This window comes from Ceratina calcarata, unplaced genomic scaffold, assembly GCF_001652005.2.
Source record: "Ceratina calcarata isolate Rehan_Ccalc_2016 unplaced genomic scaffold, ASM165200v1 scaffold48.2, whole genome shotgun sequence".
In the NCBI taxonomy this organism is placed as follows: Eukaryota; Metazoa; Arthropoda; class Insecta; order Hymenoptera; family Apidae; genus Ceratina; species Ceratina calcarata.
Window position 1 is genome coordinate 2,275,596 of NW_017172225.1, and position 20,206 is coordinate 2,295,801.

At 36.5% G+C, this 20,206-nt stretch overlaps 6 protein-coding genes across 15 annotated transcripts in view; 3 read left to right on the top strand and 3 right to left on the bottom strand.

The window, feature by feature from the left end:
* The first annotated feature begins 134 nt into the window (after nt 1-134).
* On the top strand, nt 135-6,105 carry LOC108627758 (putative phosphorylase b kinase regulatory subunit alpha). The gene is made up of 14 exons (XM_026815875.1): nt 135-617; nt 679-1,124; nt 1,211-1,526; nt 1,636-1,849; nt 1,926-2,035; nt 2,127-2,274; nt 3,212-3,390; nt 3,470-3,620; nt 4,041-4,213; nt 4,280-4,835; nt 4,930-4,982; nt 5,058-5,216; nt 5,332-5,589; nt 5,728-6,105. Exons 1-14 carry the CDS (start codon nt 135-137, stop codon nt 5,953-5,955), a joined length of 3,474 nt encoding a protein of 1,157 aa, XP_026671676.1. The 3' UTR covers nt 5,956-6,105.
* Nucleotides 6,094-7,597, bottom strand: mRpL28 (mitochondrial ribosomal protein L28). 2 transcript variants are annotated; one of them, XM_018029211.2, is made up of 6 exons: nt 7,506-7,597; nt 7,101-7,267; nt 6,766-7,024; nt 6,550-6,693; nt 6,294-6,472; nt 6,094-6,206 (listed from the first exon to the last, which is right to left on the bottom strand). In XM_018029211.2, exons 1-6 carry the CDS (start codon nt 7,527-7,529, stop codon nt 6,152-6,154), a joined length of 828 nt encoding a protein of 275 aa, XP_017884700.1. In that variant the 5' UTR covers nt 7,530-7,597; the 3' UTR covers nt 6,094-6,151. The 2 variants fall into 2 exon arrangements, with proteins under 2 accessions (XP_017884700.1, XP_026671677.1); XM_026815876.1 differs by having other exon boundaries at nt 7,101-7,406; nt 7,506-7,595.
* A 250-nt stretch (nt 7,598-7,847) lies between these two features.
* LOC108627763 (TBC1 domain family member 13) lies at nt 7,848-10,971 on the top strand. 3 transcript variants are annotated; one of them, XM_018029204.2, is made up of 11 exons: nt 7,848-8,008; nt 8,078-8,151; nt 8,259-8,384; nt 8,461-8,614; nt 8,672-8,828; nt 8,917-8,922; nt 8,993-9,191; nt 9,256-9,457; nt 9,524-9,646; nt 9,717-9,774; nt 9,842-10,971. In XM_018029204.2, exons 1-11 carry the CDS (start codon nt 7,989-7,991, stop codon nt 9,917-9,919), a joined length of 1,197 nt encoding a protein of 398 aa, XP_017884693.1. In that variant the 5' UTR covers nt 7,848-7,988; the 3' UTR covers nt 9,920-10,971. The 3 variants fall into 3 exon arrangements, with proteins under 3 accessions (XP_017884693.1, XP_017884694.1, XP_017884695.1); XM_018029205.2 differs by lacking the exon at nt 8,917-8,922 and having other exon boundaries at nt 8,990-9,191; XM_018029206.2 differs by lacking the exon at nt 8,917-8,922.
* A 92-nt stretch (nt 10,972-11,063) lies between these two features.
* Nucleotides 11,064-13,225, bottom strand: LOC108627764 (THAP domain-containing protein 5-like). 3 transcript variants are annotated; one of them, XR_001916741.2, is made up of 9 exons: nt 13,119-13,225; nt 12,838-13,041; nt 12,671-12,760; nt 12,441-12,590; nt 12,230-12,355; nt 12,041-12,142; nt 11,672-11,963; nt 11,383-11,589; nt 11,064-11,293 (listed from the first exon to the last, which is right to left on the bottom strand). XR_001916741.2 is itself a non-coding variant. In XM_018029209.2 (8 exons), exons 1-8 carry the CDS (start codon nt 13,181-13,183, stop codon nt 11,536-11,538), a joined length of 1,080 nt encoding a protein of 359 aa, XP_017884698.1. In that variant the 5' UTR covers nt 13,184-13,225; the 3' UTR covers nt 11,064-11,535. The 3 variants fall into 3 exon arrangements, 2 of the variants coding, with proteins under 2 accessions (XP_017884698.1, XP_017884697.1); XM_018029209.2 differs by having other exon boundaries at nt 11,064-11,589; nt 12,441-12,587; XM_018029208.2 differs by having other exon boundaries at nt 11,064-11,589.
* Nucleotides 13,226-13,532: 307 nt separating this feature from the next.
* On the bottom strand, nt 13,533-14,737 carry RpL23 (ribosomal protein L23). Its single transcript, XM_018028981.2, has 4 exons — nt 14,634-14,737; nt 14,318-14,401; nt 13,899-14,027; nt 13,533-13,790 (listed from the first exon to the last, which is right to left on the bottom strand). The coding sequence occupies exons 1-4, from the start codon at nt 14,644-14,646 to the stop codon at nt 13,594-13,596; spliced, it is 423 nt and encodes a 140-aa protein (XP_017884470.1). The 5' UTR covers nt 14,647-14,737; the 3' UTR covers nt 13,533-13,593.
* An 818-nt stretch (nt 14,738-15,555) lies between these two features.
* LOC108627806 (metaxin-2) overlaps nt 15,556-20,206 on the top strand; it is a 7,728-nt gene continuing 3,077 nt past the window's right edge. Inside the window, exons 1-4 of one of the 5 annotated variants that reach the window (XM_018029297.2) lie at nt 15,561-15,895; nt 16,000-16,579; nt 17,105-17,242; nt 17,708-18,657. In XM_018029297.2, the coding sequence (XP_017884786.1) occupies nt 15,850-15,895; nt 16,000-16,579; nt 17,105-17,242; nt 17,708-17,741 (798 nt within the window). In that variant the 5' untranslated portion in view covers nt 15,561-15,849 and the 3' untranslated portion in view covers nt 17,742-18,657. Of the gene's footprint in view, nt 15,896-15,999; nt 16,580-16,689; nt 17,020-17,104; nt 17,565-17,707; nt 18,658-20,206 lie in introns of those variants that run through there. The other 4 variants (XR_001916747.2, XM_026815872.1, XR_003389529.1 and 1 more) reach the window with 4 other exon arrangements.

Here is a 20,206-nt window from a genome sequence, read left to right on the forward strand (position 1 = left end):
CCGAAAGAACGATTTCATATTAACCTCAACTGTAACGAGAGCTACGAGTATTATGAAACATTAAAATAGTCTAACGTGGGAAAGAGAGAGAAATACTTTTGTAGCATATAAGAGCTTCTTGTAACGCAGTCAAAATGCGTAGCCGTAGTAATTCCGGTGTTCGTTTGGATTACTACCAGCGAATCGTACACAAAATTATAATGAAACACCAGAACGCAGTGACCGGGTTGTTCCCTGCCAGTCCTGAGAATAATCATGCATGGGTACGGGACAACATCTATTGCATCCTCGCTGTCTGGGGCCTGTCGATGGCATACAAAAAGATCGCCGATGCTGACGAGGATAGAGCCAAAACATACGAACTCGAACAGAGCTGCGTTAAATTGATGAGGGGCTTGCTCATGGCAATGATGCAGCAGAAGGATAAAGTAGAACGCTTCAAATCGAGCCAGAATCCTGACGACGCTCTGCATGCAAAGTACAGCTCTGTTACTGGGCAGACGGTCGTGGGAGACACAGAATGGGGACATCTTCAAATAGATGCTATCGCTCTTTATTTATTAATTTTAGCACAAATGACTGCGTCTGGTCTGCAGATCGTATTCAATTTGGACGAAGTACGTACATTGTAACAGATGAATGAAACAACAATCTATTATACATGAAATATGATTCCAGGTTGCGTTCATTCAAAATTTAGTATTTTACATCGAGTCAGCTTATTGCACTCCCGATTATGGTATTTGGGAAAGAGGCGATAAAACGAACCATGGGTTACCCGAATTAAATGCTAGCAGTATTGGAATGGCAAAGGCTGCGATGGAAGCGATGAATGAATTAGATTTGTTTGGCGCGAGAGGCGGACCTACTTCTGTGATTCACGTGTTAGCGGATGAAGCGCAGAAATGTCAAGCTGTTTTGCAGTCTATGTTACCCCGTGAATCCAATTCAAAGGAGTTAGATAGCGGATTGCTGTCTGTTATAAGTTTCCCAGCTTTTGCCGTGGATGAGCCTAATTTAATCCAGTTAACAAGAGACGCGATTACTAAGAAGCTACAGGGTCGTTATGGATGCAAGCGATTTCTGAGAGATGGATACAAAACGCCGAAAGAAGATCCCAACAGGTGAATTAAAGGAAGCATTTATAGGAGTGTCTAACATGTTTATGTATGCAAAGCATTTTTAACTGATACAGTACATCGTTTTACAGGCTTTATTACGAACCATGGGAATTACGTATGTTCGAAAATATAGAGTGTGAATGGCCTTTGTTCTTTTGCTACTTAATTGTCGATTATTGTTTCCAAGGCAATAAAGAGGCTGTAGTAGAGTATTCGAAACTATTAGAAGATATAATGATCAAAGCAGAAGATGGAACGAGATTAGTACCTGAATTATATTCTGTAGAGACTGCGAATGTGTCAGCGGAGTATGCTGAGCCGGGTAGCCAAAAGCGAATCGCCTTAGGAAGATGTCCATTTATGTGGGCTCAGTCTGTTTACATATTAGGCAAACTGTTGCAAGAAGTAAGTATACGTGCGTGAAGAAAGAATAAAATATCGACATGTGATTAATGTTACGAGCAATTATACGTGATGAGAAATAGAATCTAAAGAGAAGCCAAATCTTTTATAGGGTTTCCTCGCAGTGGGAGAATTGGACCCATTGAACAGGCGTTTATGTAGCGAAAAGAAGCCAGACGTCGTGGTGCAAGTTGTTATTTTAGCAGAGGATGCTGAAATTCGAGAGAAAATAGCTCAACATGACATCCACGTCCAAACGATTGCCGAGGTCGCTCCGATCGAAGTGCAACCAGCGAAAGTTCTTAGTCACTTATACACGTATTTAGGTATGTTCCATACAATTATCGCACATTATTACTCGTAGAGTTAGATTGCCGCTTTCTATGATCCGTTTACTTGTAGGTCAAAATAAGAAATTGGGAATGTCCGGACGTAAGTCGAGGGACGTAGGAATCTTGAGCACCAGTAAATTATACGCCTTGAACGATAAGATATTCGCGTTCACTCCCCAGGTAGGAATTCTGTTCGCTCGTCGAACTCCATTTACTCTCTTTACTTTTTATTTCTTTTCTTATACTGGCTGCTCTCGCATCGAACAATTAGTTGACAGACATGACCCGCTTCTACATCGCATCGGACTATGAGCTCATGATTGACATATTCAAAGGCGAAATTAATTTCTTGAAGTCTAGCTGGCAGAACATGTTAGGCCGGCCTCTCGTGGTCATGCCCCTCAAGAACATTCATCTAGGTACAGTAATATAATATTAAAGAGAGCCATAGTTTTCATCTGTGTTACTTTTTATCATTTTATACGCACGAAGGATGAAGCTTTTAATATTACGAAACTTCGCCAAGTAACAGAGATAAAACATATGGTTTTTAAATAGTGAAGAATTTTTTCTCGGAGTTCCCGTTCCTTTATCACTGAAATTATGTAGAATGCATAATCTAAATAAACATCTAACATGTCTGCCTGCATGCGTGCATTTGTCTTTGTTACGCGTTTCGTCGCTTAGCGGTTACGGAAACCCTTAATGCTAAAATTGATCAGCAACAATTTGTTTTAGCTAGTCATTAATTTTTCACGAGACACTTGAACGTTAAATATATCATTGTCTTCATCATGAGCGAAAACGTTGACAGATTTCGATAAACAAAAAAAAGAGATAGGACCCATGGGGAAATCGTTTTCTCTTGTATCATGAAACCTAACATTTGTAAAGAGACAGCTTATGTGTGCGATACGGTGTGCGCGTTTGTTGCATGTCTTAGACCTTTGACGGAGAAGAGTACTACACGACAAACGATGCAGCCCTCCTTGCTGACACTTTCACAAGCAACCTGGCCTTTCTCACCATCAACTGGAAGCAAATGCTCGGCAGGCCAACTATAACACTTGTTGCTACTCATAATCATCTAGGTATGCCACAGGCAGCTTTAGATAGGAAAAAAGTTTTGTACTTCAAACTCTCGTTTCGAAAATATTCGACTTATCAAAAATAGTGCATCATTAACGATTGTCTTATCATATGTGAGGAACATTTAGATTCATGGACTGTTATGTTCAAAAAAGATAGAGAATATTAGTAATTTCATACATATGCACCAAACTAATAAAATCTCATTTGTTTCAATAAGGTGACACTACTAATTTCATTTAATTTCATTCGACACTGTTGTTGCAGATCAAGGGAAGATACCTCTGGCGATGATAACTACTATGAAGAAATTGAAGAGTGGCTATATCAATGGGACGAGAGTGTCGTTAGGAAACTTAAGTGAATTTCTAAGCACTTCGTGCATCACGAATTTGAGCTTCTTAGGAAGTTCCGAGGACGGTAGACCCGACAAGTTGAACCCACAGGTAAACATTCTTATTAGAAGACTCGTTGTTAAACCGCAGATTTTTGTGCAAAATAAAACTTGTATCAATTTAAAACAAGGTTCAACAATATTTAGAAGAACACTTAATGCGTGCATTGCCGCATCGCACAGGCCTCCTCAACAGACCGATAATACGAACTAGTAAATATTTGAAACGCAGAATGTCCGTGAAAGGCGCTATAAAGAAAACAAGGTCGATCGCCGTAGAACGTAAGACTACTACACTTTACAATATGCTTTAATATTTGCGTCAGATTCAAAATCTTAACTTTGATTGCATGCTACTTAAAGCGGATCCTTAACTCTGTACAATGCGATCCTAAATATCACGGTTCCTACCATCCTGAAAGAACGTATGTAAGTCTACTAACACGTCAACGACTAATTGTGAAATTATAATAAAAACGCAGAGCTGAATAATACTGTATGAGATTGAAATGAATCTAATGACTAAATAGAGTTCGGTAATTGCGGACAATTTGAGTGAGAGCACATAATTGTAATTTGGAGCTGAAATTTTTGGGATGGCAGGAGAGGATAGAAGACCTTCTACTATTTTAAATGCGAGTCCGTTTATCGAAGTAACAGACACGACGTTAAATCCTAATCCAACGTAGTCGATTTCTGTAGATCGAACTCCGTCGCCTACGGATGAATTAATGTCTTGGACGAATTCTCCGAAGCTGCATAGGCACAGGGGTGTGAGCGAGACTCAGTACGCGGATACGGAAGTCGAGGAATTGTTATCTATGCTTCGCGAAACCGAAAGTTTAGAGGAACAAGGAGATATCTTGCAATACCTCGTAAGTCGTCACATATTGTGTATAAAATAAAAATAATTTTAATCGTATACTGTACGATTTAAATAGGTCGATTCGCAAGGATTATACTTTAACACTGACATGGTCGAAGATGGTCACCCGATCCTGATAAAAGATTTATTAAAAGACCTGTACGAAAAAGCTTGCCAGCAAAAGATGTGGGGTATCGTGCGTCACACCGCCGGCATGTTAGGGAAGCGAGCCGAGGACTTGGCCAAAGCGGTTACCGATCTGTTGGTTCGTCAGAAACAAGTCACAGTCGGGATGCCACCGGCCAACGAGCATACTATCGTTGCGCCTTTGCCGGAAAATGAACTCCGATCTTTGATTCATCAAGCATACGGAGACGACGAGTCCACTGCTATGCTGACGCAGGAACTGCTCGTTTATTTGGCGATGTTTATCAGGACGGAACCCCAATTGTTCCATGAGATGCTCAGACTCAGGGTAGGTTTGATCATTCAAGTAATGGCCACGGAATTGTCAAGAACGCTGATATGTACCGGAGAGGAGGCGTCCGAACATTTGCTTAATTTATCACCGTTCGAGATGAAGAATCTTTTACATCATATCATGAGCGGGAAAGAGTTCGCTATTAGTAGCGGTACGTTTATCAATAATTTTCATAAAGTGTTACTTCGCCTATTTTGTTCAATTATACAAAATGGGAGACTAATAATTGCTATTTTTGTTTCTAGTTGGCCGAGGAAACTTTTCGGTTATTAGTTGCAAATCTAGTAGAGTCAGCAAGGTAACGTAAAAGATCGCTACAAATATTTATCGTTGTAATAAAAAGAGTATTCGAATGCTTCAAATTTGATTTCAGAAATCTCAAATTGGAGGTTTCTTAAGTGCTGATCAAGTTGATAACAGTGACGGAGAACCAGATCGTCAGGGTCAGTGGTTACGACGGCGAAGATTGGACGGAGCATTGAACAGAGTGCCACGAGATTTCTATCCTCGAGTATGGCAGGTACTTGAACGAGTAAGTACGCGACAAAAAATCGATCTATTTATTAGGTATAAAACAAACGGAATCATAAAGGGAGAGAAAGCGAGAGAGAGAAAAAGAATTGTTCATTTACATCATCGATTTTCAGTGTCAAGGTTTGGCGATCGAAGGTAGAGTTCTTCCTCAAAACCTTACCCAAGAAATGACCTCCGGGGAATTAAAATTTGCCCTGGCTGTTGAAACTGTTTTAAATGCTATACCACAGCCAGAATATCGTCAATTGGTGGTTGAAGCACTGATGGTATTAACTTTAGTAACCGAATACAACGTGGCTGCTAGCCTGGGCGGACTCATTACCGTTGAACAACTTGTTCACAAGGCTAACGCTATCTTTTTAGAGGATCAGGTATATACTACATATATATAATTAAATCGTCCGTTACAAAATTCACATTATTTAGGTTGCGAGTCTTTTAAGCACGGAACTTAATTGATGAAGCAAGCAAATGTACATTTATAAAATTGTGTGTTTAAATGAAACTAGATGAAAATTGATGGCGACGCTACATTGTGTTGTGCCAAGCCGAAGGAACACCGCGAGACAACAGCGATGGGAAATCTCCTTTGCGGTGGAGCAGCTTACGTTTGTCAGCACTTTTATGACAGTGCGCCGAGCGGTAGTTTTGGGACGATGACTTACATCACAAGAGCAGTAGCTTCGACTTTAAATTGTTTACCGAAGGATGGCGATTTGGAGTGTACAATATCGTAGTTCTTCGTTTTTTATGAATAGTCAATTTTAGTTAATATGTACAAGTATTGTCAAATGGTGAAAGTTAAAGGATGTAAGAAAATTCTAGTTTTCTATGCCGAAATTATCTTTCTTTGTAATGTATTAAGTACACAAATCGACATGAAAATTCGATTTTATTTTTATAATGGTTATGTACAAATATAACTTACGGGTGTTATTCCGATTTCTGATTACTAAAAGGATTCCACTTTATAGACCACGTGGAAGACCTATACAAATAAAGAGATATTGATAAAAATTGCCTAGAATATAACGTCTTATAATGTTTACATAACTTTAAATTAATTTCAGCATACCGTGCAACAGTTTGTTGTGCAGCTTGGATTTCTTCTTCCTTCAATTTTGCAAGCAACTCAGACCTATACTGGTGTTTCAAAGGTTTCACAGGTTCCTGTGATTCTTGCTCTTCTTTGATGAATTTCATACAAGCATCTTTGTATGTTAAACCATACCACTCGATTTCTTTTCGTGTATACTAGAAAAAGACGAAATCGCGAATAATCAGTGATGAAGTTATACAATATTGAAATCATATTAAAAAGAATACGGTACCGCTGTTAAGTATTCTTTGTATTTGTTATAAATTTCTTCACTTTTAACGGGATCGTCGGGATACAATGTTTTATCAGCCAAAGCTAAAAGTATTTGACGTTTTATTTTGAGGGCGACCTCAGATTTCAAATCGCAGGCAGGACTCTGTGAACGATTAGTTATATTCAATATTAAATTACACGAAAGGTTTAAAATTGATTTAATTAATGCACGTACCTTCAATAAATAATGATCGAAACCGTAGTGTTCATTGATTAGATCTATAGTTCTGTTGGTGACAACCACGCTCATATACTTATCTAAAACTTCACTGTAAACCACAGACTTTTTAAGTGTTGGAAACCAGAAATGCGGGTATCTCCGATTGTATCTATGTCTCTTTACGAAGCCTTGAACAACACTCTCGCCTCCCCATATGCCTTGATGAAATTCCTTTGGGTATATTAACGGTATTGGTACTTCTTGAACCGGTGTTCTAAATTTAATTTAACAATCATGTGTAGTCGGACGAGTCTTCGTTCCATTTAATGTTCGAACAGTACATTACTCACACTTCTTCGGTCTCCGGATTTCTGAAATATTTTCCTTCTGGTTTTATGTAATGCACAGCAGCCGGCATTTGCACCTTCCATTCTTTCCAAAACTTTCTGTATTCATCTGGCAATTTGGAACCTATTCCTTTCGTCCAACGTGTTTGTCGTGGTATTCGATATAAACGCTATAAATGTGTACTTTACAAAACCATCTTACAGAAACGTGCGTCTCGAACACTATTTTAACTTATAACTTCAATAACAGTCACAATCTATTTTATGAAGATCTCCGTATTCGTACGTTTAATCAAAGACAATATCGAGCTGTTTAAATATGATTAAAAAATGCACGTAGATGAGAGACGAGTGCAGGAGGTTACAATTTATCAAATCCTCTCTTTTAATACGGTGTAACGTACTTACTCCAGACAGTTCTTTCAGCGACATGTTTTATACGTTAATTAAATTTGTATAAACGGCATCAGAGGCAGGAATCGAGGCAAGTAACAATTTAACAACAGAAGTAGAAAGAGAGACCCGCTGCCCGCTGCTACGTTCAAATTAACTCTTGCTTGCGTGCAGAAACTATACCGTCCTCTTGATCAGGGACAGCTGCGGGCAATCAGATACAATCATTTAATGTGCCATATTGTTATGGCATGATAAGAAAGATTTCTCCGCATCCTCAGATAAGAGATCTTAGTTTCGACGTGAAAAAAGAGTGGATCAAAGAAAAATGGCGATTAGACCGGCTTTCGGTCACCTCGCGGTTCGCTGACAATAATGTGAGAAACGGGTATCGCACGCTGTACGCCCACACGCCTATCGAGTGCCGATAAGAGACTCAACGGATTTCTCATCTTCATCTCTACGTTCAGTACCGCATGTGCCGCGCACACAGCCACGATGAGTATTCTGAGAAAGAGGTAAATTTCTACGAGCGTTAATTAGTTTCCGTACATTTTCATTCAAGAATCTTGCAATCCCTCGCATAGGTTGAACGATTTCGATGACACTCTGAACGCCGAAGAAATAGATCTTGGCTGTCTGAAACGACTGTGCTTCCACGGTACGAACTTTTGTGAATGTCTCTTAATATTCTTTGTGTCTTGAGCTTCCACTGGATGCTGTGTACAGTATCTGTCATTTATCTAACCGAACGACGACTGATTATAGGAATACCAGATGAGGGAGGTTTAAGACCGTTTTGCTGGAAACTCTTATTAAATTATTTACCTCCGACCAGGAGCAGCTGGTCCGAAACACTTACACGCAAGAGAACACTTTACAAGACTTTCATTGGTACATGTCGTTCCTTTGTACTGATACTGAATATGGCACAAGAATCAAATAATAATGGAATGGTTGTTTCATGTAGAGGATCTCATAGTCACGCCAGGTGAAGCGAACAGTGATGGGGAAAGAACAGACGTTACTCTTCACGATCACCCTTTAAATTTAAATCCCGATAGCAAGTGGCAAACTTATTTTAAGGATAACGAAGTCCTTTTACAAATAGATAAAGACGTTAGGTAAGTTAAACATGATCTGCTTCGATAAGTGATTAAAATTCAAAACTACTTTTATAGGAGGCTGTGTCCAGATATATCGTTCTTCCAACAAGGTACAGATTATCCTTGTCAAGAGATTGTAAATGCCAGCGGACAGAAGCGTTTGCATCACAGAGTACAGCACACGGTTTTGAGAAGCGCGAACGTAGAGAGAAAAGGACTTGGTGTTACGAAGGTAATTTTTCATTAGATAAATAGGATGTAGAACTGAGAGTCAGAGATAGAACTAATTGTTTTTCTTTTATTATTATGCTGATGGAAAGCAGCAGGTAACGTCGTTTAATCAACTGAATGCATTCTCTTATATGGAAGTAATCGACAATGTCTGCTTTTTCACAGATAGCAGTCTCCATTAGGAAGGCTTCGGAGGACTACGCGCCGCTCACGGAGGGTGGCGAGGCACATTGGGAAGTTTTGGAAAGAATACTTTTCCTTTATGCAAAGTTAAATCCAGGCCAAGGATACGTGCAGGGCATGAACGAAATCGTTGGGCCCATCTATCATGCGTTCGCTTGCGATCCCGATCCAAACTGGAGAGGTAAATCTCGAAGCTATATTTTCTTAAGGCGTTCATAACCGAAACTCTTCGGCATTTCGTATAGAACACGCGGAGGCAGACACCTTTTTCTGCTTTACCAACCTCATGAGCGAAATTCGAGATTTTTTTATAAAATCGCTGGACGAAGCTGAATTCGGAATAAACTCGATGATGACCAAGCTCACAAATCAAGTTAAAGCTAACGATCCGGAAATCTGGATGCGTTTGAACCAACAGGAACTTTGCCCGCAGTATTATAGTTTCAGGTAAGAGGTAATAGTATTCTTTAGAATGAGAACTTTGTGATATTATAATATCAAATTTTGTATTAGATGGTTAACGCTTTTGCTCTCGCAAGAGTTCCCGTTGCCCGATGTAATGAGGATCTGGGACTCTCTGTTTGCCGATGAAAACAGATTCAGCTTCTTGATACACATCTGCTGTGCCATGATTTTGTAAGTGTCATTTATAGTATCCGCGCATCGATAACTTTTTGAATGCGATCTAACGTACAATATTTTCCAGACTCCTGAGGGACCAATTACTCGCTGGTGACTTTGCTACCAACGTTAAACTTTTACAAGTAAGTAATACGTAAAGTAGTGAGAGTACTTTTAGCTTAATCATTTTTATTTGGAATTTCGTTTCAGAATTTTCCATCAATGGATATTCAAATAGTGCTCTCGAAAGCAGCTGCGTTAGCAGGTAAGAGTCTGAATTCGCCATAGCATATAGAGCCGTGCTGAAATCAGAACGTGAACGAAACCTTTGTGAAATGGGACGTCATAACATCCTTCAAGGTACCTATGCGTACGTACCTTTAATCAGTTTCCATTTTTACTCGTTTATCCCATTTCGACAAAACGAGTCAGACTCGTATACACAGGTTCAAACTGTATCTCCGCGCAATTAATCACACGTTCGGTCTAGACGGTTCGCATATTAAATATGTCGTAACGTATTGGTCTCGCGTAAGAATGGTCGAGGAATAAAATAGTTTTAAGCAATGTTTTATACTTTTGAGAACTAAAAACCCTCCTCCGTTTATAACGTAGGAGACTAGGAGGATTGTTAGAATCTAAATTTAGCTCTCTGTTTCCTCACTAAGCGATGAGATAGAGAGGAACTGATAACCCTTAACAAGAAAAGAATTAAATATAAATTGAACGGATCATTTAATGGTTTCGTACATATATCAAGTTATTTGCCATTGATAAGATTCGTGGTGGCTATCTCCTTTTCGTTCTTTTGCTTCGTAAGAAATTTTTACTACTCTGCTATATCACGAGTTCGATTTTATCCAATTAGTCGAACATTATTTTATTTGCTAGGAAACTGTTACTCTAAAAGTTTATTTGAAAGTATAGTTTATTAATGTTTCTTGTTAAGAGTTAACAAAAACACGTATATAAATTGTGCTGTGAAGAAAATTCAACCATACTGGAGATGTAATTCTGTTATGTCCGAAAATGATGATAGAAGCGTTTGCATATTCGAATCGGCGATCTGATATTCTATGATATTTCGTAATAAAAGATTGTGAAACGTAGTCCGGTAATTACTATAAGTAGAAGAACAAAAAAAGATGAATGAACGCGTCTACGATTTCGGCTGCTCGCAATATGCATTTTGTAATCGTTAAATAATAATGGATTATGATCGTTTGTACGCGTAATAATTATGTTTAAGTGAAATATTATATTTTGTAATCTTATTTTTGTAATGACCTGCGTCGTTCGTCCTACGTTTACAAAATAAAAAGATGTTATATTTGCATAAACGTTATCTTCGTGGCTTCATACTGTATCCACAATATATATCTGCGATTATCAGATGACACTTTTAAGGAACGAGGGAAGTAGTTTTATTAAGTTTCAAAATAATTCATTTATATTGTTCATTACAAAACGACATTAATTTGATCATTACCTTATTTTTCCTAATCATTTCTCCTGTATAAGATAGTTACACATCGATGTAGTAAGTAGTAACTGAATCTTTAAAAATATATCTTATGTTTTTTGCTTTGTTATTGGATGATGAACAAATAGCTTCAAATTTCTCTCCTTCGGTTTATGATGCTAATGAAGTTAAAATTGCTCCTGTTTCGTGAATCAATTTAGTGCATACGTTTAATGAACTTTCGTACAGTTTCTAGTAGATAGAGAATTAATAAGAAAAAATATCGTACCAGCATTTTCCAGTGGGTATTTATACCTACAACTAAGGAGATCCATACATTTGTCGCATCATAGCATGATCGATAATAACGGAAAACCTAAATCTATCAACCCTGTATATCTTTTTCCATTTCAGTGAATATCTTTAATTAATAAAAGAGGTTTTAGGTCTTCTTCTTTTCATGTTTAACCAGACTTGACTTTGTCCGTGGAAATTTCTATTGAATTATAAAACATAATATAGAGAAGTCTTAATTACAAAGAAATGTACAAAAATTGTATACATAAATCTTAATATACCGTCAATCCACGTGTCTTAGTTTTTTTTAGTTTTAGTGTTTCAGGGATGAGATCGTTGTCTTCCAAATCCGCGATTAACTCCTCTAATACCTTCAGTCTCTTAAGTAATCTATTGTTCTGTGTTTGCAATACTTTTATCTTCAGCGATTTCTCGTGGTTTTTCTTTCGTATCATTTCTATGTTTAGTGCAGCTTTTCGAGGCGTAGAAAAATGTTCTGGCGCAAGATCTCCTATTCTCGCAGGACGCCATATTTTTCTTTTTTTAACAGGCCCATTCGTATCTTCCGATTGCCTATAGAACAATTCCCCAATAATACGGGTTTTCCCAAAATTGACACTACTATTGAAGTTAGAAAATGTAAAATGTACCACTTTGACGTTGCTGACGAAGGTGGATGAATTTGAATACTAGCGTCCTGAGTATTTGGTGCCTTTGGTAAATTACATTCATTACTTGGAACAGTGACTTCACTAAAATAATTTATGTAAGAAATAGATTATTATACAAATGTAAATTAGTCAGGCTTAATGTTCTCGTAATAAATTATGAATGCCTACCGTTCACATTCCTGTTCTTGGTTTAATACAAAAGTCGTGTTGGATTCAGCGTCAGGGAAATAAAGAATGGTAGAATCCTTAGTACTTGGTACCTCGCAATCTTCTTCAGTTTGTACACTAATTTCGCTAAAATAATTCACGTGAAAAATATATTATTCTATATAGCCAATGTCATGGATTAACATTCTTATAAAGAATCGTGGATGCATACCATGAGGAAGTAGCAACTTCAAGCTCACATTCTGGGGGTTGGTTTAATACGGTTGTATTAGATTGGGTGTAAGGTGAATACATTTGGAAGCTGGGGTTCTCGATAGACAATATCTTTGGTACATTGCATGTCTCTTTAGATGGAATACTACTAAAATAATTTATGTAAAAAATGTATCATTGTATCATCGATATTATGGATTATTATTTTTGTAAATCATGAATGCATACCATGAGGAAGATACGACTTTGATTCCATATTCTTGATGTTGTTTGGACGACACGGAAGTCCGATCACACTGAGCATAAGTATGATCTTCACTGTTTAAATATAAATACAACTACTTGTAATTTTATTCTATTCGCGCGGATTTTATATAAAATCGATGGAAACTTACAAGTTACTCGCTGCTAGATTATTCTCTTTGTTCCATGGAAATTTTGACGGTATCGCTGACAGTTTCAATAATCTAATTCCATAGAATCGCATGAAACTGTCCGGCGTAAAATGTTCGGAACATATTTGTATGGATGCAGGTGCAGGTTTCTCTAACTTGCACGCTATTTCCCAAGCCGCCCGACGTTCCCTCGACTTCGGAAATCTGAATATCATATTACATTCATTATGTACCGATCATTATAATAATTGACGTGTCGTTTCATCGAAGTTCAGACTTACGCATGAAATGATATACCATTATTCTTGTCATATTTTCTTCTACAAATGCAACAGTACGATACCATGTTGATTACGTCCAATTATATACATATATATATATACGTCTACTCTTTCGACGAGATAAGAACTCTGAACAGAGGACGCTAGCAAAGAAACCATTCGCTCTGGTTTCAACTGATTTATCGACAAATTTATATTTTTTTTCTGTCCATTTCAAATAATTATTTTATGACATCTGATACCTCGATTTACAACATAAACATAAAATATCCGAAATTAAAGAATACTGATTGACGTGGTGCGAGTTACAAACTTTCCTTCGATCCTATTTCTGGATTCTCTTTCTATTGTTACGGTCATTAAATTAACTATTCATACATATGCGTTTGCAAGGAAAAAGAGGGAAGACACAAATGATGTAGCGAGCAAATGCCCAATTTTATTGTATTAAGGTTGATAAATTTATACAGAATGTTTAAGCGATACTGCTGGCGTTAGATGCGATCCTGGGCCACAAATCCGCGCATTCTTTTGCAACTGGTCCTGTAATAGCCGAGCCTTTCATTTCACCTTTATTATTCACAATAACCCCTGCATTGTCCTCAAAGTATATAAAAACCCCGTCCTTCCTCCGAAATGGTTTCCGCTGCCGTATTACTACTGCTGGCATAACTATTAAAATAAAATTATCATGATTACTTATATCACGACATCTGCTTGAATAATACTGAAATCTAATTTAAATTGTACAAAGTATACAGAATGAAACATTGCAATTACCTTTTTTCCTGAGCTCAGGTTTTCCCTTCTTAACAGTAGCAACAATCATATCCCCTGAACCTGCAGCTGGCAGACGATTTAGTCTACCTTTGATTCCTTGGACTGCAATGACATATAGATTTTTGGCACCTGGTAACAAAATCATTCAGAGTGATAAATATACATTTATTTAAAACTGTGACATGTGAGTGCAACATATCACTCATTGCAAATAGGAATCAATGCAAATAAAAAATAAAAACTTTAATATTGATAAACGACTGTTCTTAATCTTGAACATACTAAGAAAATAAGGAATAATTGAAATTAAGTGTCCTGATTGTTTGGCTGACACTCAGCCATGCGTTGCTCTTATTCACAACACGGTCAAACTTTTTCTAGGTTATATATTATTTTTACGATTTTTCCTGATCACTTACCAGTGTTATCGGCGCAATTTATAACCGCACCGACTGGCAAACCGAGTGATATCCTAAACTTGGCTCCCGCCGAACCACCACGTCCTTAAACAGAAATAATATCATGCCAACGTTGTCACCGATGGACACGTCTAACGCGGTACATCGTTCCAAAACATTCATCAATTTTTCTGAGTATCATCGTTATTAGAGAGAAACTATTTTCGTTGTATGGCACATTAAACATTCGTTACACATTTTCACATCTTTCTTTGAATCCAAGTATTGCAACACGCTGGATTTCAGTAGATTTTCTTTGCACCGATAAACAACTTACCTCTCTTCGACATCTTGCCGTGTTTAAAAGAGAAAAGACTCTGTCGGACACTGCGCAGCGCACCTCACGCATCACGCAGACGATCTTGTATCGTTTCCGATGCGGGAATATTTGTATTCGGTATTTGAGGAATTTCGATCTGTACGTTATATCGTCCTGCGTTGATGTACCAAGGAGATACTTCGGTGTAAGTATTTAAACAAGCCTCTTCGTAAATTATTGTATATCTCTTAAAGTTTAATTAATAAAGAAATAATTGAAATTAAATTCAAACGTCTCGTTACTTACCTATGTCATATTCCTATATATCCATGTCATAGTTACAAATAGAATAGAAATTTAAGAAACTCTTAGAATCGCGACGTCATCGCTAGAATTAGTGCCACCTCTTACCTCCTCATGCTCTCCTGATACAAAGTTTAAAAGTTCGAGACAAATTCTTGTTCTCTCCAAGAATTCTTGGAAATTATGAGCGATACCTCCTACCACCTTATGTGCTCCTGTTACGAAGGAAGATTTTGCCCAAAATCCCCTCTAAAATCAGGCTTTGTATCAGGAGAATATGATAGCATAGGAAGTGGCATTAACTCCTTGTGATGACGTCGCCTTTACTTCTCGGAGACAGAAATTTTTCTCGAAATTTGAACTTTGTATCAGGAGCACATGAGGCTACAGGGGGTGGCACTAAATTCTAGTGATGGCGTCATTTCCAAGAATTTCGCAGCGCAGAATTTTATGTACTAATGCAACTAATTTAATAGTGATAAGGGCTATTATTTGAGTTATTGTTCTCGTTGAGAAATGAGTGTTGGTCATTCTAGGAGTAGTGGACAGGTGAATAATTAGACAGCGAGACATATATGTGCGTTCAACAAGATTTTTATTTTACTTTTAAATAAGAACTTAAAACTAAAGGTACATACATACATGGAAAGAATATCGTAAGCGATGTGTAATGTGCCTAAATTTTTTATTACTGTTTATGCAATATTATGTATATGCAATGTACACGTATATGCACGGGGATTCGATGTTATTAAATTGTTATGACACTGGTTTAATTTGTATCGCAAATAGAAAATCGAAATAAAAACTGCCTCCGTTCTGAACATTCATTCCCTTGTTTTGTCGTTGGATGAGGTTCGGGTTGGGAAAGAGGAACATAAAATTCTGGATAATCGTTAGCGTTAAATTCAATTGAATTATTATACGCAAAATGCCTTGTCCTCTTTTGATGGAATCTATTAATCTAGAACTGGAAGGTAGACGTTGAAAACTAATTCGAATCATAAATGAGTTCACGTAGAACTTAACCTCAGGTATTTCCGAATATTTATTACTTAATTCGTTTTATTCTTGATTTTAGGACAAGAACAAGAGCTTAAGAATATTACTTTATATCAACCGTACGAAGTTGAGCAGATTTTATTACCAGACAATGCAAATTGCTTGGCTGTACAAGCTTTTCTAAAGATGGTCGGCATTGAATTTCAAATAGAACCGAGGAGCAACGCAGAGTACATGTCTCCTTCTGGTCGAGTTCCATTTATTAAGTGCGATCCATATTTAGTATCTGAATTCGACAACATTGTGCAATTCCTAGGAAACAAGGGAAAAAGTTTATCTGAGCATCTTTCCACAAACAGTAAGGCTGAAATGAGAGCCTACATATCCTTAGTGAACAATATTTTTGTAAACGCCGAATTGTATATTTGTTGGGTCGATAAAAATACTTTAAACGAAGTAACGAAACCTAGACATGGGAGCGTATATCCATGGCCGCTGAATCATTTCCTAAATTGGCAAAAGAGAAAAGAGGTCATAAAGAAGCTCAGTGTACTCGGCTGGTACAATAAAACGATAGACCAAGTATGCGACGAAGTTAAACAATGCTGTACAGCGTTGTCAGCAAAATTGGAAAACAACGAATACTTCTCCGGAGAAAAGTGAGTAGAAATTCATCGTAATTTTTTATAATTCATCTTACTCCGAATTACATGTACTGGGAATTATGTTTTGCATCCACTTAGCGTTTTATTATTTTCAAATAACAAAGGCCTACCGAAGTAGATGCTCTCGTGTGCGGTCACGTATATGCCATGTCCACGATCGATTCCTCCTTTCCCACCACTGCCCAAGAAGTTGCCAAGATCATACAAGAATTTCCTAAACTTCGCGAGCATGCATTGAAAATCGGACAAAATTGTTTGAGTAGCGCTATGACTGAGCCTCTCGCCTGTGATTTTGAAATGTGCGCATCGTCCTCTAAAGAGACCTTATGGAATTCAGACTCGATCGAAGCACTTCCACCACTTTCAGAAGATTCCTTTGAAATGCTTTTTTAAAATCTCTGCATCTCTCTTTTAACATTCAGTGCATTTATTTTTTGCGACACTACAAGTATACAAAATTGTATCTGTCCGTTTGACTGGAATGATGGTCGATCGTTTCATCGTTTAAATTATATTTAGGACACCTAACGAATTGGATGCCTTAGTTTTCGGGCACATTTTTACAATAATTACGACACCGCTGCCAGGTAACAAACTAGCAACTATCGTCCAAGGCTACCCACTGCTCACGCGTCTCTGCAAACGCATTGAAAATAGGTATTTCCGGCGTTTGGAAGATTAGGTGGAATTAAACTCGGGCTCCAGATACGTCGAGATCAGGTACCCCGACCGTACCGAGATGAAGTTCCTGTGCTACGCGCGTAAGCTTAGCAATGATCACAGTAAGAAACTGCAACCGAAGATGTGTAGCATTTTATAAATAGTACTTTTTCTATTTCGATCAATCAACCATAATGGAAAAAGCTATTTTTGAAATGTTCCAAAGAAATTCGATGCATAGTATCAAAAGCATAATAATAATAATTTGAAACGTAACAATGAACGCATCTGAGGCCCGAGTTCGAAAATATAATGAATAGTAAGTTGCATAGAAAGATAAAAGAATTATTGATAGTTAAATTATTGTAGATGTTGAATATGAAAATTATATTAGTGTTGAACATGAAAATACCTCTGAATGTATCGTTCTGAATATATAATACTGCACGTCACGTTTTTCAGCATTTTTTCTCCTCAAGCAATAGAGATGAAATAAAGTAACGAAATGTTGGAGACGAGAATTTAATAACAGGACTGTTTGAAGATTTCCAAATCTATGTATGTTCTTGGATAACGACAGGAACGCGATACTCGATAAAAGGTATCTGTACATTGAAAGCCCGATTGATCGGTCATGCTCTGAGAATTATTATCGACGTACCTGTTGTTACTATTCGTATTTAATTGGTTCATCGAATGGATTGATAATAACAATTATTCTGTAGTTAACTACTTCCAGTTGACAATAAGTACTCTCCCTTCTGTTTTTTTAAGTTATAGATGTAATGCGTGTCTACTTTTGTATTATAAACCGCTAATCTATTTTCTCTCGATTGAAAGTTTTATACTTTTATTAACTTATACTTTTCTTTAAAGAATATATTTATGAGCGTTAAGGAGCATTAACTTTTAAATGCATAATTTATAGAACGTGTGTACCTTTGATATGACTCAACAAATTTTATTACTCTTCTAGTCAGTTTCGTGTAGAATTGTGTATTTAATGAATAATGTATATATAATAAAACAATGTTGGATAATAATATTTAAACGTTAGTTATTAGTTTGATGTTTAAAACATCTTTCATGATTTCACCTTTTAAACTAAACGTTACAAGATGAATATTTAACAGCAACACGTTCTGGGTATTCATATATTACATCCTTTACATATTTCTTGTCTCCAACGTTTACTTACGTCGAATGACATTTGTAACAAATTAAAAATTTTCTATTCAAATTCGTAATCTATATAGCATGTAAATTCTGATTTATTTCGAAGCATTGTGTCGTAGTTTTACTTATAGAACTGCTTTTTTATAGACAGTGTTTCTGTGCCCTTACTATGACAATCTGTGTCCGTCGAACAAATTTACTGTTAAATGGCAAATAAAATGAATTAATCACATAAACGACTTGTTTCATATACGTATATAACAAGCATGTATTTTTCTTGTCTCCCTACTGATATTTTATTTTTATTTCTCAATAGTATCTTTCAATAACAAGTACTATGTGAAAGCTATTATTACAATACGCACGGAAATGCAGTTTATTGATCTAAAGAGATGTATGAGTGGCTCACAATGTGTTCCATTGTTAAAATTTAAAGGACAAAGAAGAGATACTTGTGTACGAAAAGAAAAATACATACAGCGATGTTTATATCATGAAATTAAAAGAGTGCAATTGGCTTCACTTCTTCACCACTCACACACACACACACAAAATAATTCCACAGTATCAAGTCGGTCCTCAATATACTATCGCTTTAAAGGTTTAAAACTAAATTATAAAATTCAATGAAGCAAATTCGAATATCTTTAAATTCGACAATAATTAATCTTGCACATCTGTAAGTTCGTGATAAACTATTATAAACATTAATTGAAATAATACTATGTTCTCTTTTTCCATTTGACTAAATTATGGATTCTCTTAGTTTCAATACAAATTCTCGGCTATGCTTTACACACAGTTCTATAATTTGATTATGTGAGATAGCAATGATACAATTGTCACACGCACACTTACACAGATACGTACATATCAATATGTACCCAGAATTAAGAAATTATAAATACACGTGTATACGCGCACTCAATGTATCTCTAATCTACACTGATTTATACTTGCAGTGCTCAATTAAAAATTCAAAACATTTATGATATTAATACGCTGATTAACGATAATTCGATTGAGATCATATTCATCTATAACTAAGCTTTAATAGAAGACGTTGCATCTCGAGAGACCTAAGATTATATTATCTATATAGTAAAAAATACTACTCACTGAACTTCGCAAAACGCTGAACAGTGATTAGTAATCGTCGACTACTGCCTGTAGATTCCAATTTTGTTGGATATCATTTTAACTGAAAGCTGATTCGTTTGTGCGGAAACATTTGCAGTGAACAGAACAGATTCGATATAATCAATTATAGTTACAGTTAACGTAAGAAGTATTTTTGTACTGATCATACAAGTTCGATATTTGTACTATTTTTTTTTATTTTTCTTTTTTTAACTTTCTATTTATCTTGCTATGTAGTATATATTATGGAAGTAAGAACTGATGAAAACGGAAGTAGCTTGTTAATGGAAGTTAATATCTTATCAACGTCACTTCTATGTTTGTTCTACCAGTACATCTCGTTTCTATTGAATAAACTTACTATTCTCTTGGGGAACAAATGATCGAGTTAATTATTACGTAGCTTTATCTCATTAATAATAGGTTTCTGCTTAACTTACTTTATGATTGGATAAGTGTATTAAATGGTTTGCGTACCACTGGGTGTATAATGAATATGATTAAATGTCTAATGAAATTACAGTACTTTCAAAACGAAATATAAATTCAACATCGTCGATCCTCTAAACAAAATTAAAATACTTGACTTTTCCAGTACTTCTCAATTTAATAGTACGTTCAATTATTTTATATATATTATATATA